Here is a 17,658-nt window from a genome sequence, read left to right as displayed (position 1 = left end):
GAGCGGAGCCCGGCCCGGAGCCCGGCCCGGGGCAGGGAGGCTCCTCTCTCGGCACGGCCGGTGCGCGGCGGCCCCGCGGGGCAACAGCCGCTCTCGGGCGGCCGAGCCCTTGCACCGGCCCCTCCGCTGCCGAACCCGCCGGGCACAGGGACAGGCGGACCCGGACCGGCGTCACCCCGACAGCCGCCGCTGCTCTCCCCTAAAACTCTTCTGGGGGTGGGCACAGACACTTCTGGCTCTTCCTGCCTTTCATTCAACTCCAAAGCAGAGGGAAAGGCAGCCCAAGGTACAGCCCTGCCTGCAGATGGAAAAACACATCACACACGACGCCCCAAACAGCAACACGGAGTAGCACCACTTCTTGTCACTTTCAGTTTTATTTTGAGTGTTTTCGTACTACAGCCTTTAAACATCTTTAATATCGGCTACAAAGTTTCCAGCACGCTGCATGGAGGGCCTGGTGCTTCTTCCCCCAGCTTCAGAATTGCATGGGAGAGGATTTCTCTTTAGGAAGCTGGAGGTGGAGGTTTTGGAATTAAAAAGTCACATTCCAATTCCGAGCATCCCACAAAGTTTGCAAAGAAGAAGACTTAGCACCATTTCCTGGTGACAACCAAAGACTGAAGTTTTGGTTTCTCCCCACCATCCCAGAGCAGGACATTTTTGTCTTCAACTCTCCCCTCTTCTGTCACAGCATGTCTGATCTGCATTGCCCAAGAGAAAACCAACCACAGCAAGCTGTGGTTGAAATTTGAGGTTTGAGTTGACAAACTTAATTGCTTTGAAAATTAGGATTTTTACCTAAACCTACTACCAAAAGCCAAGTGGAAGCTGGTAGGACTTTAACACATCTTGGAAATGGGGAAAGCCCACTATTGAATAACCCTGTTTTCCAAACTATATTCTTCAGTTACTCTGAAAATTATAAGCATAGCAGGAAAAGATAAAGGTCGATCCTGATGTTTCCTGCACATCAAAGATGCAAATAAAAAGGTTTGAATTCATAAACTTTTAATGCAACGGAGAAAAGCATAAGTCAAATAAAGGCTTTTGGTATCCTTAAGGAGATAACAGTAACAGAAGAAAAAACTGGTTTGTTTTCTTTACTTTTTTAATAAAGTTAATTCTGCAAAACCCCATGATTTGGTCTACACTCATAGCACATAAATACAAACAAGTTTTATTATAAGACTGAAGTTTATTAATTTACAGGATTCCTCCATAGCAACCCTAGTCCCAAGCAAATATAGCCAGGACATGACACAGGTACCACAAATGCTTTAGATAAGGAAGTATACCCGGGTAGGGGGGCATAAAAAACAAACAAAACCCACACTTAATTATGGTTTGGAGTGTTTTGTTTAATCAACACTCTGAATTTAACTCTTTTACTCTCTAAAAAGAGAACTTGCCAGAAAAGGTTATTCAGAAACATCATGCATTTACTGGCTGAATCAGCTGTTCTTCCGTTAAATTCTGGAAGTGCTTTTCACTCTCCATTTGAAGGGGAGGGGAGGAGGAAAGAGGCCATGCAATATTCCTTAAAAGTTCTAAAAAAATTCATATGTCAGAGGAGAGAGAAAACAACCCTTGATAGGACTTCTATCATAACAGGAACACAAAACTGGAGAAGGTTTACTGAAATCCCAGTGCATCTTGAAGTGCTGGTACATGATTTATGTGAGCACCTCACAACCCCAGGGCTGCATCAGGACTCTCCCTGTGTTGAGAACACGTAGCAGCCACGATCATTCCAACTGCATACGGGTTGTTACAGTAGGACCTTAGTTCACCTCCCAAGCTGTTTGATTTAAGCCCATAATGTAGCAGTAATGCAAGTTCCTGAAACCCAGATCTGAGGGGAAAAAAAGGCATCTTACCATATCCTTTTGTGTGCAAGTCTCAAACTGTGTTTTATGTGGTCACTGAACTATGTCAGTATGTATGATAAAATGCCTCTCACAGAAACAAGAAACTTGCAAAAATAACACAGAAACAAAATCAAATTGAAGTGAATTGACTTTAACACCTCCTATTTTTCCCAGAAGGTACCAAAATTAACAGCGTGAATTTATTTGGAAATCAGACCAAAAAAACCCCAGCAGTCAAGTAAAAGCTTCTTCAAACAGAAAGGCTCACCATTATTGTCAGCCCTGGTGGAAAAACTTCAAGTTCCTTAATCTGACCTGACTGTCAAGAGTTTTCAGTTTTTGCCAAATACCTTACTGTTATATATCTTAACAGCATGTCCAGCTCAAACTATATTTAGACTGTTTGCTCAAGTCACCTGTGCCAAAAAGAAACAATTACATTATTTTCAATTACCACTGCCATTGCCTGAATTGGAATTTGCAACAGTAAATGTAAGGCTAGATGTTTCTATCCAGTCCTCTGGAAATGCTTCTACTGAAAATCACTTACTAAGAAAACAGAACTTGAGTTTATAGGCATTTTTGGTCGGGGTTTTTTTTATGTTAATATTCCACAAGATATGCATTTCATTTATAACATTTAAACTACAAACAAATTTTAAATTTATTTGTTTTCCAACACAGTTCTTCTTCTGTAATTTTATTGTGCTCTCATTTTTTATGTATTTTTCTCTTAAAATACAAACATAAAACCAAGCCAAGTAGTACTGGTTGAAGTTATTCTTGTTCCTCTAAGATGACAATCCTTAAAAAAACCACAGGCTATGCAAAACAATACCTTCAACACACACCATAACCCCCAAATAGTTCAGCTATTGACTCTACTGTGCTATACAGCCATCTTCTGAACGTCAAGGCATGATGTATAAAAAAAGTACTTCAAAACAAATGCTCATTTAAATCTTGCCACTTGTTTCTTTTCGTAGAGAGCAAAACTAAAACCACACAGCAATGATAACTCCTTCTGTACACAGCTGGGGATTCAACATTTTGCAGGCTGAAGAAACCAAAGTAGCAGCAAATGCCAGGGTCCCACTGCTTCTGAACAGGGCAGGGGGCCCACAGCCCCCTTCACACTCTACTTGATACCACAGACCGATGTAAATTCAGCACCTATTTTGGTATCATCTCAAGACTCAGATTCTGTTGTGCTCAGTGTCAGACAGGGAGACAAATAAACCAGCAATCCATGCTTTCCAAGGATTGCAGTTTTTAACTGAAGTACAGACAGATGATGCCTTAGGGATCAGAATAAGCAAACAAATTCAGATACCTGTTTTGATACCACTCTTATCTGTGTGATTACATGAACTGATGAAGATCACTTACATCTATTTAGCATCTATTTACTTATGCTGCACACTGCCTAGATCAGTCCAATTTCTGCCACCCTTTAAGTATCTTCAAGATCTGTCTTTCCCTTTGGAGGCTGTCAAGGATCTTGCCTTCATCTGAGGCCTACCCTAAACCTATTAAAATAAACCAGTGTCAAAAGAGTGCCCAAAATATTTAATTTGCACATCATCACTTCTGCTGCTGCCTTAATTGCATCAGAACAACTTTCACAGCCCTAATTTTACAGTTTAGCTCTTCTGTACCTATATATCTCATCTGGCTTTAGGCCATGATCTGACACTTCTTTAAATCACTGATAACTTACTTGTCTTCCACAGATGCAAGTCTTCAGAAGTTATCCATGTCTTTCTATTATTTCCATCTTGTCCCTTACAAGCACGATGTGCTCTCTAAAGTAACATACAAATTTTTTGCCTCTCACTCAGACACTGAACTGGCAGCTGGGCAGATGATAGAGTAAGATTTTTCCCATTCAGAGAAATAAAAATACGGACAGAGAAAAACAAAATACACAGTTGGTTTAATATTATTAGATAACTACAGTATCTTAGAAACCCCAAAGGAAGATGGAGGCTCCGTTCTGCCATGAGCCACTGGTAAGGGCAATAGACCTTGGCAAAGATCTTACAACATGGGATATTAGGAAATCACATCTAATGTCATTAATATTAGCAATGGAGTACAAAAACACCTCCCAAGAGCTCCAGCTCACCTCTCTATCACCCAGACATACCTGGTGAGCTGGAGACAGGGTCACCAGCTTGTCAGTGTTTCATGCCCTCAGCTAAACAGGTCCACTGAAGTGCTGTGGTGTCCTCAGATGGAACAGGTGAAGGGATTGTTTTAGGGTTTGTATGTCAGGGGTTTAGTACAAACTTGCAAGAAAACAAAATGCTTTCCCATGTCCTCATTTCTCTTTCGGCTATTAGTTTGAAATGGCATGTGTACCAGAAGATAGAAGCAAGTATTTTAAGCACTAAAAATCATATACTTCTGCAAGCAATATGGTTCATACTATGCACCTAGAACACAATATTTAAGACCTTCAACTGATCAGTGCATAGCAAAAAAATAATCCATGCATTCTTACTGTCAGAATAGTGTAAGATCTAAATGTCAGTTTGTTTTTTCACTTGAAGGAAAAAAACATGGTCTGATAGACTGTATTAAGAAAACAATTTTTTGTAGTGGATGCCCTATCTTCTATATATTTTTCTGCAATTTTCAGATTAGTATTTGAAGATGAAATGTTTCTTCTCATTATTAAACTAAAAGAAAACCCCTAAACAGAAAATAACATACTCTATTTTTCCAACAGTCCCCAGGAACCAGATTCTGACTGCTACACTTGGTGTAAAATGCAAAGTCCTACACTTGGGACAGAGTTATCCCTTGAAACAGAGCAGGCTCTTGATTGAATGACCAAAGAGCTTGGAGAGATGGACCAAAGGGTCCTGGAGGACAGTAAGTTGAAGAGAAGTCAGCAGTGCACCCTTGCAGTGATGACAACTAACAAATAACAGGCTCTATTGGCAGGAGCATGGCCAGCAGGTTAAGAAAGCCAATGACTTCCCTCTAGTTAGCACTTACGAGATCACATTTGAGGAAGTGTGTTCAGTCTTGGGCCCCCCTCAGTACAAGGCACAGCAGAGCAGGTCAAGCAGAAGGCCATTAAGATGGTTAGAGGGTCAGAACTCCAGCGAGTACAAGGAAGGGCTAAGGGAGCTGGGTGTATTTGGCCTGGAGAAGAGGGGAATTCAATTGCTGTTTTCAGCTAACAAGTGGGGGTTATGAGATGAAGCCAGACTCTTCAGGGTGGTGTGCAAAGGACAAGAGGTGCATTTTGCAGCACGGGAAAGTCCTACAAGGCACAAAGGGGAAAAGGAAAAAAAAGAATTTCAAGTGAGGGCAATCAAGCCCTGGAAAAGGCTGCCATAGTTGTGGGATTTCTATCCTGGAAGATGTTCAAGGCACAGCACAACTTGTCTGACTCCAGAAACTACACTAAGAGACCTCCAGAGATCCTTTTCAATCTAGATAATCCTTCAATTCAATGTAACATCCAGAAACTAAGAGCAGAACATCCCACAAGAAAGTCCTTTAGGGGCTAAACAAATATTAATACCTTTCATCAGGCTAATATTATACTATCCTCAGTGTACAGCAAGTATAACTAACACAAGGATTAAAATCCACATACTGTGCAGTCTTATGCCATAATCCACTTTTCCTCAGGTGTTACACTTTGGCCCTTTTCACTGCCTGCCCTGCTAAATCCCTGGATAACCTCTCGACCATGCTCCTCATGACTTCTCCTGGATTTCTCCAGGCCATGCTCAGTGACCCTGGAGCCCTCCCAGTCACACACTCTCACCTGATTAGCAGGCATCACATCACACATTTCATCTGACTCCTGCAAAGTCACAGCAGTGACAGGACTTCCAGGCAGTAGAGCTGCTTAAACTCATCTTTTACTTTCTCTTGCATTTGACGAAATACCATATGCCAGGATTTCATAAAGTCAGTCATTTGCAAGTTATCCAGTCAGTTCCCAAGTCTGCTTTCCAATCTTAGAGACTGAAATCTAACAAACTGAGTAAATTTGGTCTTTATAAGTTCCATGGTTAACACCATGGGCAAACTTTTGCCAAAAACTAGACGCCTGCACTAAGACAGTGCATTAAGAGAGAGGGAAAAAAGCCCTCCTATTTCAAAACCCAGCACAACAAAATACTTTTGTGTTTGGTTGTGTTTTGGGTTTTTTTCTTGAAAAATATGTATGATAGAATCTCATTCAAAGAAATAAAACCAAAGTTCTTGATATATGGAAGTTTACATACAATCTTCATGAATTGGTGACATTTTTTGAAAATAACAGCTTAAAAATCTCCATCGCAAATATTTCTAAAAGGTATTTTAAGCAATTATAAATTTACTTTAGGTAATACCTCAATATAAAAAATGCTTTTTATTTGGTTTATTACTTCCTTGAATTCACATTCATCCTGATGTAGAATTACAAGGAAGAATGTAAATTAAGAGACTTGATTTTCAGAAATACCAATCGAAATAAAGTAAAAACAGGGGGCTGTGTCTAAGTGTAGGACCTGCTTACACAGATTTCCACAGCAAAAAGCTATCATAAATGAATCTGAAACAGTTTTCTCCTCATGAAATAACAGAACCAAGTACTGACAGGAATCCACACACTTGTCACAAACTTCTCTTGGGAAGCTTGCCATAAATGCCTGTGCAATTCTAGGAGCAGGTAAGAGCAAACAGCAAATAAGAACATTCTGCCACTGCTCGATTCCCTTAAATATATCTTGAGCTTTTTAATTTTTTTTCCTTATCTGGCACATAACCGAGAATATTCTCCAAATTACCTTTTCATGCAATTGTAGTTTTCTGCCGGGGTACATGAAGATTTCTGAAGAACGACAGTGGTGCTGTGTTCAGACCTCAGGGCTGCAGGAGCACCTTCTTATCACTGCAACAATCTCAGAGTATGCTACGGGGTTTTTTGTGCTGGTGTGACTTTCATATTGCATCAACCCAAGTGTATAAAAATACTGAACATTACAAAACGTAGTATTAACATCAAAGCAAAACTGCTCTGCTCAGTAAATTTTAGAAGTTCAAAATGGTTATATTTTTTGAAAACATTACTCAATAAGGGAAACCTTAAAAGTTCCTCGATGTTTCAAGTTGGAGTTTTCCCTAGTGTCTCCTGATACGCAATGAATCTTCTCAAATTCATCCTCACATTGTCAAGAACACACAGTTGATCTGTACTACATTGTCCTTTGCCTTCTTTTCGCATCTGTAAAACCAAAAAAAAGTACATGCTTTACTAATGCAGAGGTTTCTCCTATTAGATCAGTTCAAGTCTACTGTAATTCTATATACAGGTCTTCTGTCAGGATATGCTACCCACAGCTTTTGAGAACTCCAAGGTGCTCACGTGCACATGTGGAGCTAGTCAATTTACTATAGTACATTGCTGCCTAAAACTACATTATTGGTGTGATATTCACTCAAATATCTGAAATACACACTTCTTTTCTGCAGCTTTTTATATGGAAAACCTTGTACATCTAACCACACAACTGAAGCACCATCAGGTATGTATTTTGTGTGTATGGTGCTTAGCTTTTAGACTATGACAGTCACTCCTCAGGCTTCATCTGATCAAAGAAACAATAGGTGGAAGGTCATTCCCTTAGGTACATCCCAAGGATGTACCTAAAATTACAGTTTAGAATGCTGGCCTTGTTATTCTTGAGAACACAGAATACATGATCTGTTTTAACTAACCAACAGCAGAACAAAAGCATCCACCTGCAACTACAAGAAGTAAAAAACAAAAGATGTCAATGTAACTTCAGAAGAGACTTTTCTCCCACTAATGTAGCTGCACTCCTCCAGGGACACCTGAAGGATTTTTTTGCAAGTGTTTCAGAACAATGTAGTGATTTGGACATCAATAATACTGACAGTGTAATGCAAATGTTGCAACAGAGGTGCTGTGCTATCACCTTGACAGTTCCATGAACTTTAAGGTAAGTGTATTTGCTTTCCTCTAAAGTGGAATATCAGAAAATCACATGCTTTTTGGGGTTTTTTGCCATCTTATGAAGCTATACAATACTGCTTAATTACTTCTTCTAGGAGCCCAAATCTCAAAGCTTTAATGCACATTGTGTGTTGAGACCCTGAGCTGGCTGCACTTGATGCCTACCCTTGTTCTGAACACTGGCTGAAATTCCTTCAGTGTTGGAAGCAACTTGATCTGCACCGCCGCCTTTTCTGCTTCTTCACCATCTGCAAATACATCAAAAAGTGCATCCAAGGCTTCCCCTGCTACCACAAGAGAAGATTCCTTCATAGCAACTTCAAGAAGAAATTTTCCAATCATCTGAAATAAGAGAGAAAAATTGATTTTTCCAACAAGGGAAAACTGAAAGAAATATCAAAATTCATACAGGTTTGCAATGCAAAGTTTGCTTTTTCACCTTTAGTGTTTCAGCTGTATCTTGTCCTTTTGCCAAGACGCTGCCAGCAATTCCAAGGATGCTCACTACGTTCACTCGGACACTGGCATTGCTGCTGTGAATACCAGCTTCACATAAAGCCAACAGCTGCTCAGGAGTCATACACTGCACAACAAGGGGAAGGGAGGGAAAGAAGGAAGACATTCACACTTTCATGGAAATTTTCCAATGTGACATTTAGCTACTCTGCTTTTCCAGAACACAGGGAAATTTATAATAGAGAAATAAAGAGCCCTGGATTATGAAAACTACGTGAATTCTGAAAATGTAATTACCAAGAAAACTGTCAAATTCTCCTTTCAATTTAAGGTGTTTCTTCCAGAACATAACCAATGCTGTCATGAAAGTGAAGGAAAAGTTCTAAGCCCAAAGGTATTTTCACAAATTTACCTTGCTCAATAGCTGCTTCCACCCCATTATAACTTACAGCACAGAAGCTCTCATTTTTCAGTTTAAAGCCAGAAAGGACCAGCAAACCACCTAGTATTATGTCTTGTATAACAAAATGCTTCATTCTTGTATTTAGCTCACTAATTCATGTCCAACCAAGATTCTAGAAGGACAACCAGCTTCAATTAGGTGACATCAGGAAATAAAAAATGCGCATTTCTAGGTGCTAATTTACTAAATATTTGTCATTATACCCATCTCCTAAAGCTACTACCTGGATTTTCTTGTTTTGAAATACCTTTCATTTGTTTACATGTTAAGAGATAAACAAAACAGTATTACTGTAAGGTCCATGAAAAACATTAAGAGTTGATGCTATTAAAATCTGTTCTGTCAGTGTCTGCACCTGCTACTTCGTACTTCATTTAAATAATTTTGTTTCAAAAACTTTCCAGCCCAATCTCACCCAAATGTGAACCTAGCAGAGTATTTGAGTTTGAAAGCTTTTACCTGGGAGATGTTCTTTGATGCCATTGTTTGTAGGAGAGCCCTCAAAGCACTGGTTACGGCTTCCAGGAATTCAGTGTCTGCAGGGAGTTCTGTCAAAGAATTGAACCCAGAGCCAAAAGTTAAACAGTAAGATGAGGGACACAGGAAGCAAACAAATACAAATGCCTTAATCCCTTAATTGTTCCTCCAGGTACTACCACAACAGGAAAAGCTAGATTTTCAGAGTAGTCTCTGTAGGTTGTAACCATAGTGATTTGTTTGAATTCAGTATTAACTGCATCTGCAGGTTAGACCACAGCTGGTCCTCATTTTGAGGCACATCCCTGGTTGAAACACTTATGTGACCCAAAGTATGGTACAAACCACTGTCATCAGAATGGCAGCTTAAAAACTGGTATAACATGGAGGCCATAATATAGGAACTGAGAAAACTACAGAAGCTGACTGTGTATTTTATCTCCTTTCTTCTGCCTTCTTAAGCAAGCTTTTTAGACACCCAGAACACTGGACTCTTTCCAATTCATATAAAGAGCATGTTTTCCGGTGGTTTAATAACATTTCAGGAATGTATGACTCAAACACTGCATTACTCTCGTAACTATGAACTCATCAATATCAGCCATCACCTTCAATGAATGTTCTGTGTTTCTTCAGGCTTTTTATTTTCCTTTAATGTGTTTTTGTTTTCTGGACCACTCCAGATGCAGAACTTTTCAATTCATGCATATCTTCTCCCTTCTCATATAAGAAACTAGATCTTTATGCCTCTTTTCCACCCTGTAAACCACAGGATTCCTTCTAACCACATGTTGGTATTTTATCAACTCTATCTGGCAGTATCCATTACATAGCATTTAACCATTAAAAAATGGGCCCAGGCCATTAAATCAATTTTATTAGCACCATCTGTCCTCAGCTTACAACTTCTCCAGCTTGATCTGAGAACTTTCTGACTATTGCAAAGATTAACAGGTACACTCAAAATCTTGGAAGTTGTCTCTTCAAGCATGAGACAAGTATTTTATGTGAACATCCTTGTGTATGTCTTCATATGTATTTTCATTTCTGCATTTTAGTTTTTCGAGAACTGCACTCTCAGTAATAATGTTTCCATAGACTGATCACATGCTTTTAAAGGCATTGAAAAAAAAGTGTGTTCTGCAGGCAGATGCATTTTCAAGCATTAATGCCCATGTCATTCTATACACTACAGCAAAGAACTACAAATGCTGCATCTGTGGCTACAAAGGGAGACATTCGAAGGAAGGGAAGGAAACTGAGCTTCTCGATCTTCTAAGAGACAAGAAATGACAAAGCCACACATATGCTCAACTTCAACAGATCTGTCTTAGGGAAAACGTTTTCTGACAAATTTGAGAATTGGCAGGCTTTTCCAGCCTCTAAGAATATCTCTTCTTTTTTGAAAAGCCATCACCACTTACCTTAAAACAAAAACAGATTATCAGAATAGTCTGCATGAAGCCAAGCCTGTCAGGGACCCAGTTTGGAACCAGCTGGGGGTTTCTTGCCTTTTTTTTTTTTTTTTTTTTTTTAAATCTCAGTTCAGCTTCTCTCATGTCAGTAACAGAGATCACAGTGTAAATGGTCCAACAGGATTATTGAAATGATGCTGATCTCATGTATAGGATTACAGGAAGTAGCTGGAAATGCTAACTGCTGCATAGACCATCCAATAATAGTGATACTAGCAGATGTATGGGGAACCTTCACAGTATCTCTATGAAATAATGCACCTTGGAGGAACTATAGTGGATACATTCTAGTGTTTACCAGGATACAGCACAGAATAAATGAGGCTTGAAAAAAACCTATGAAATCATCGAGTCCAACCTATGACTGAATATCACCTTGTCAACTAGACCACAGCACTCAGTGCCACATCCAGTCTTTCCTTAAACACTTCCATGGACAGTGACTCTACCACCTCCTCGGGCAGTCCATTCCAATTCTAAATATATTAAATATATATATATATATGATATTCTAAAATAGTATGAAATTTATTACCTTCTCCATTGAAATCAAACCAGAACCAGAACAGGAAGTGGAGCAGTTTTAATATTTAGTCATAAAAACTTCGCACATTTTCTTACTACAAATATCCTTTCAATAAAGCTATGCCATCATAAGCATAAAGCATGTTCTGGAGACAAGGTGGCTGCTCTCTTTCCTACTGTAACAACCATGTACTTTTTTTTTTTTTTTGCAACAACCATCTTTGACATAATTTCATAAGATTCCTAGAAAAAAATTACGTGAAAGACTGTGCTAGACATCCTCTTTTTAACATTTCTTTAGGCAAGCTAGTCAGCATATTTAAAAAGAAAATGCCCTATCTTCTTCATGGCTTGTGTGATTGATGAAGAACTATTATCCCAAATATGATCAAGCAAACAGTTCTGGTCTCAGCAAGGCAGGGTTCATCCACTAAGTGATTTTTTGTGTGGACCCAGATGTAAAGCAGATTCTTGCATTAAGTGCAGACTTGCTCAAGCTGCAGTTTGCATAAACACATCTTATCAGGATATACTGTTTGCCAGCACATTTCCAACAGTCAGTATCCTTATATTGAAAGACCAAAGAAATACAGTTAGTAATAAAATGGCATCAGAACTACCTTATATGATCAGCAAAGGGGGTCAGCAAGTCCCCTGTACTAAACATCTTACCTGTTTTAGAAAAGATCAACTGTGAGAGATGCTGTGCAAGGGACTGAAGTGCTGAAGCTCCTCCAAGACAATCCACATCTGACACTAACAAAATGCTATGAAGACATGTTAAAGCTCTGCACTGCACTGCATTCAGTCTGAAACAAACAAACAAAAAAAGCATTTAGCAAATCTCTTTGAAAACACATATTGAAATATAAAGACGAATCTTCAATTTATTAAGGCTGTGATCTGGTGTGCAGTTTACAAAAGTATTTTTATCTCTTTATTCAAAATCCTATATCAGATCTGTCAGTATCCAGATCTTGACAGAAACCCAAAGATGGAAAATCCTTCTAAGAGTTCCAAGACAACTGAATATAAATGAAAAATAGTAAGAGAGACAATGAAATTCCTACTTTTTAATTAATGGTTTCCAAGACGGATTGTGCATACAGATGTCTAGAGCAACACTGTTCGGAAAAGCAGTTTTTTCAAGAATCTGAGGAGGGGAAAAAGAAATGTTTAGCAATAAAGCCTTTCTTTTTTTATTTTTTGCTATAGTGTGTTTGGAAGGAAGACTGAAACTTTATCTCGATTCAAACAGATACTTCAAACTATGTATTTCAAAGTTTTCCAGGTAGCAAGTGTCTCACCTGCTAAAAACATCAGAATTTTGCTCAATCACTCAAATGGTGCAATTATACCCTGAGTTTAGCATAGCATATTTAAGGTATCCAACTCTACTGAACAACAGGTGATTTTCTAGGTTTCGGTTATTCTTTCTTATTTGGCTCTTTCTTCTTACAGATTCCACTACAGAATTTTCAGATAGCTGCAAGTGTAGAAGGCCTTGCCGTGAAACTCCTGTTATTAAGTACAAAAAGCCTTCAAAGTTTTCATCTCACACCTTGATGTCTTGGGTTGGAATTCTACAATGCTGCTGAACCAGTTACTGTCTAGCACAGTAACAATTCAAATAACAAACTCCATCTTTACAACCCCAAATAAAAATGAGCAAAACAACTCTGAAACAAAAACACCTAAATTCCTGTCACTGTCAAATACTGTACTTCAGATACTTTGTATAAAACAGGGTAAGAGGAACTTGCACTTCTTCAGTGCTGACTGTTGCCATTCACACGTTACTTCCACCTCATTTAGTTAATAGAAATCTGGCAGTCGTGCTTCATCAAGATTTCCTCTCTTTTTGCAGGTAATCTTTTTCATGTCCAAATCAAGGAATAACAACCTTTGTATTTTGGAAAAAAAACCAAACAAATTAAAAGAAACTCCACCAGCTTTCTGAAACACATGGCTCTTCTATTCCAACTTACGTGAATTATTTAGGTCAAGAGAACTCATGCAATGATGCACCATCTCTAGGCCGAAAAGAGTGAAGCTAAACTCATTAAAAAAATATTCCTTTCCTCCACACGGACTGGGATAATTTCCTTGCCTAACCTGGGATACAAAGCAGGAATTAGGGGAAGACTGTGTCATGTGTTGGAAATAAAATAGAAGACACTACCTTCTTTGGAATGAGGTTGTTCAGAAACGCTGAGTGAACCTCATCAGAGAGGCACAGGGGTGTCATCAGCAGCCCCCCTCCCTCATTGTATGAGTTTTCAATGAACAAGTCACTCTCATCACTGCTGGACAGTTCTTCCCACTCGTCATCAGAGGGATCTGAGAACACAAGACAGACTTGTAAATGTAACAGCCCTCACGCAATATGTTTCCTACTTCTCAGTTGTACTCGACTCCACCTCTTAGTTTAGGAATCTTTAAGCTCTTGGGCTCTATGAACTCCTCACAAATCAAGTGCCACTAAGCCACAGTCCTAAATATTTTATTAAAAGTGTATTTTATATTCACTCAGGCAACAAGTATTCTCAGGAGACAGGTTCTTCATACATGGGTACTTTAATCTCTGATATTAACAATGGGTCACTTTATCAAAAAGGGTATGGAAGAAACTTCATAGAGATTTACTAAGATTTTAACTTGGATTGCACCATTTCACTTTTTGAGGTAGATTCAAGCATGTGAAAACACTGGTTTAACTTAAACTGACTGCAGTCAGTAAAAAAGTTAAGGCAACTGTTTCCTCTAGCAATACTGAAAAGCCACAGACAGATGTCCTTTGCCTGGGCAGTAACTGGGCTGGATGAAGATGTTACTGTCTCCACAGCAACGCCACTTGAAAGGAAACAATGACAGCAAAACAAGCCAAAGCAAGCTAAATAACCTCTGATAGTAATTTCAGGCAACATATTTTAAGTAAGTTAAGCTAGGTTTATAGTCTTAAACCTGAACTAGATTTATACTTACAGATCTGCTAGTACAGTAAGTCATGTTAGGGCAAGCACACATGGCAAGAGGAGTTGAGGTCGTATTACCTACAGGCTACTGTAAAGTGAATAATCTGTCCACAGCTAAAGCCAGTCTTGGCCTAACAAGCGCAAGCTCAGTTCATCATTTATATTTAAACTGATATATCTATGTCCACAGGGTTCACACAGATTTATCTAAAGTTGCTTTAAACCTGGTTACATTTTAACTGGTGTTTACCCAAGTCCTAAGTCTACAAGTTGGACTGATTCTCCTCTCTAGAAGATGAAAGCTCTGCCTGCGTATATAGGTCAGGACATTTAACTACTCTGATGAAAAAATATCAGATTCGCCCCCAAGTAATTTTGCCTGACAACACAGGTTCTGCTGAGATGTAGTAGGTACTGTAGTAACTACAGTGACAGCCACACCACCTCTGTGGCAAAAGGCAAAGTCACTTAAAATACAGCAAGAAAGATCTAAATTAATGCATTTCACCTGTATTGTGCAGAAATTAAGAATTTATTTGAAGGTCATGGCTATTGTTTATCTGATGCAAAGTAACTCATCGAGCTGCAGCAACTTGACCACACAGGCATCTTCTGTTACTTATGGTAATCTCCAATTAATTCTGCAGCCATAATATGGTGGTGTTAACAGCCTTTGCATGAGAAAATGGTTGGCTTTTATTCTTTACCAGGCCACGGCAGCAAGAAACATGAAAACAAAGCAGACATCCCCTGAAGTCTCTTGCCTCTTGCAGAAAAGTTCCATGTGAATCTTTTTAAAGCAAACAAAAATCTCCTTTGAAAACTAAATGATTAGGATATGAGCTGACAATGCAACTCAGCAACAACAAAGACAGCAGTGACCAGGGCAGAGCGGGAACTGGGATCTAGAACATTGGCCTGTAACTATGATCAGGTTTCTTGTAATGTTCTGGGAAACACAGAGGCATTTCCAATGGCAATCCCATCTTAACTAGCACTGGTAATCTCTGAACTACAGACTGGACAGCAGTGCTGGAGTCTCCTGGCTCCCTGCCCACGTCCCCATCAAGGGGAGACCACTCTGCTTCTCCCAACGCTGGCCAGTGCTCAGTCAAACACATCTCTTGCCAGCCTGGTGATTTCCCTCAGCTCTGCAGCAAGCCAAGTGTTTGTATGAACTCAGCATAATGGCTAAAGCTATTTTAGTCCTCAAATAACTTGAAAATTAAATGAACAGCTGCTTCTGGATTCCTCTTAATTTCTACAGCCTATGTTTCTGTCTGCCCATGAATGGGTAAAGCACTGCAGTGAAATACAACACAATCAACCTTACATTACACTGAGTGAATGGCAGAATATGCAGCTTATCCACAAGAGATTTTCCAATTAAAGGGGAAAGCTTATGAATTACAGCTCATTAGATGAGAAACACAGTAATGAAAGGAGCTTCATACACTAGGTACAGAATTTCCTTGCGCTATAAGAGAAAAAAAAAATCACCATTGGGAATAACTGGGTATTACTGTGGATTTTATTAGAACCTGAAAGTTTTACTTAGTTATCTCCTATAAAATCACTTCTGCATCAGGATAAAACTGTAACAGTAACAGAAGTTTCCAGGTGTTGGAGGGTTTAGGGGATTAATTTTGTTTTGTTGTTGGCATTTTTAAATAGAATTTGATAATATCTCATATGTTTTCCTGAAGATCAGGAGAAAAGCTATCAAACCTGAGTATCAGAGTTCCTAAAAGTTATAGAATATCTATTTCCTACTCCCCTCCAAACAACAGCCTTTCTTCCTCCTCAAAAAAGCTCATAAAGGCAGAACTCTGAAAGCCTAAATCTACATTGTTGCCAGAGTTGCATGCAAAAGCTGTATCTACTCCTAATTTTGCAACACTTCTAGTATCAACACTAAATCAAAGCTACAAGATTTATCTGCTTTTAAAAAAATCAATGGCCCCATCCTGCAATAAGATTCACACACATATTGTATCAGAAGAACACTCAGACCACACTCTAACTGAACAAAGATTTTGCTGTAACACGTCAGGAAATATCTCTTTGCCGCAAGGGCTTTTTTGTTTGTAATTAAATGTTGGCACATAGTAGTACCATGCAGAAAAAAACATTTAAGTCTCATAAATAACTTAAATGAAAAGAAACACTTGAAATAGTAATAGAAATTACAATCTAATCTGCCCCCCAGACGAGGATATCAGGGACAATACGCCTGTGTGCACTTGCCTTTAAAAGCCAAGATGACTAAATGTGAGCTGTTCAAAAACAAAACACACCACAACGCTTGCAATGAGAGATTCCTACAAACCTTCACTGCAGCACATATTAACAATGATTTCCAGAGCAGTCTGCTGAGCCGTCAGTAAAGCTGTCACTTCTTTCAGTTCCCACTTATCAGACTAAAAAATAAAAACACGAACCAAATTTGATTTTGTAAAACAACATTTAAGTGCAACTTAAATTACCCAAGTTGTCAGCTAAAAATATAGTCCAGTCATTTTCTCTTCTCATTCTACACCAAAACTCAAAAAAAAACAAAACCACAAAACCAAGAGGCGTAAGCTACATTTCTGTTGGATGTTCCAGAGCAAATTTTATCTTCAAGAAATGCCACCTGCACTAAAGCTGTAAGAGAAACAGTTATCTAAAGCTCTAACAGAAACATGTATTCCTGTTACCCTTTTCCCATACACAACAGTGCACGCATCTGTAAACCTCTGAGCCACCTCCACTCCTGACTGAATGGTTACAAATCTCACTTGCCATAAACAGAAATCAAAATTCCTGCAGTAGCTGCAGGTAGAAGTGTCAGGTAAGCCTATACCTTCCACTGGAGGAAAACCATGGAAATGCACCTTCCTGATGTGCTGTGCAATTTGGTCACATTGGAACAAGTTGTGCTGAAATTTTCCATGCTCATCCTTGAGGCTTTAGCTAAAACAGACAAGCTGTCTGGGAACCAGTATTAGTAACACTCATAGGTCATTTCCTCTGGCCAGTGTTGAGTCAAGACTAGTCCAGCGCTCAGCCAAAAGCACCAAGCCCAACAGCCAGCCAGAAACACTTACTGGAAGTAAATCTGAAACATCATTTTCCCTCCTGAGTTTTCCTTTTGGTATTTCTTCCATGTTATCATCTTCACTCAAAACACAGTTGTCCACCACATCACTCATGTTTTCCTCTGTTTCTGCTTCCACAGCAAGTTTTAACCTGTTTTTTTCAGCTTCATTCATACGAATAATTGTTTCACCAGCGTCTATTGCTAATGATTCTGAGAAAATCTTCAGGATTGCATTAACCATGCTTCCCAGGCTGCCTGGTGGAATGGTAGCCTTGATATTCCAAATAGTGCCTAAATATGAGATAACCAAAATATGAAAATTACTAAAGTACTCAATTCTCT

The 17,658-nt window shown here is 39.1% G+C and overlaps 1 protein-coding gene across 4 annotated transcripts in view; it reads right to left on the bottom strand.

The window, feature by feature from the left end:
* Positions 1-1,178: 1,178 nt before the first annotated feature.
* Positions 1,179-17,658, bottom strand: part of HEATR3 (HEAT repeat containing 3) — a 23,682-nt gene continuing 7,202 nt past the window's right edge. For all 4 annotated transcript variants that reach the window (XM_051805602.1, XM_051805601.1, XM_051805604.1 and 1 more), the window contains 9 exons: positions 17,324-17,607; positions 16,564-16,654; positions 13,442-13,599; positions 12,330-12,412; positions 11,932-12,068; positions 9,242-9,330; positions 8,303-8,446; positions 8,029-8,205; positions 1,179-7,110 (listed from right to left, as the gene is read on the bottom strand). In XM_051805602.1, the coding sequence (XP_051661562.1) occupies positions 6,991-7,110; positions 8,029-8,205; positions 8,303-8,446; positions 9,242-9,330; positions 11,932-12,068; positions 12,330-12,412; positions 13,442-13,599; positions 16,564-16,654; positions 17,324-17,607 (1,283 nt within the window). In that variant the 3' untranslated portion in view covers positions 1,179-6,990. The remainder of the gene's footprint in view (positions 7,111-8,028; positions 8,206-8,302; positions 8,447-9,241; positions 9,331-11,931; positions 12,069-12,329; positions 12,413-13,441; positions 13,600-16,563; positions 16,655-17,323; positions 17,608-17,658) is intronic.

The sequence above is a fragment of the Manacus candei genome, unplaced genomic scaffold (assembly GCF_025592945.1).
Source record: "Manacus candei isolate 608988 ecotype Guabito, Panama unplaced genomic scaffold, ASM2559294v1 h1tg000065l, whole genome shotgun sequence".
Lineage (NCBI taxonomy): Eukaryota > Metazoa > Chordata > Aves > Passeriformes > Pipridae > Manacus > Manacus candei.
Note: the sequence above shows the minus strand (reverse complement) of the source record. Positions and strands in the feature narration are given on the sequence as shown.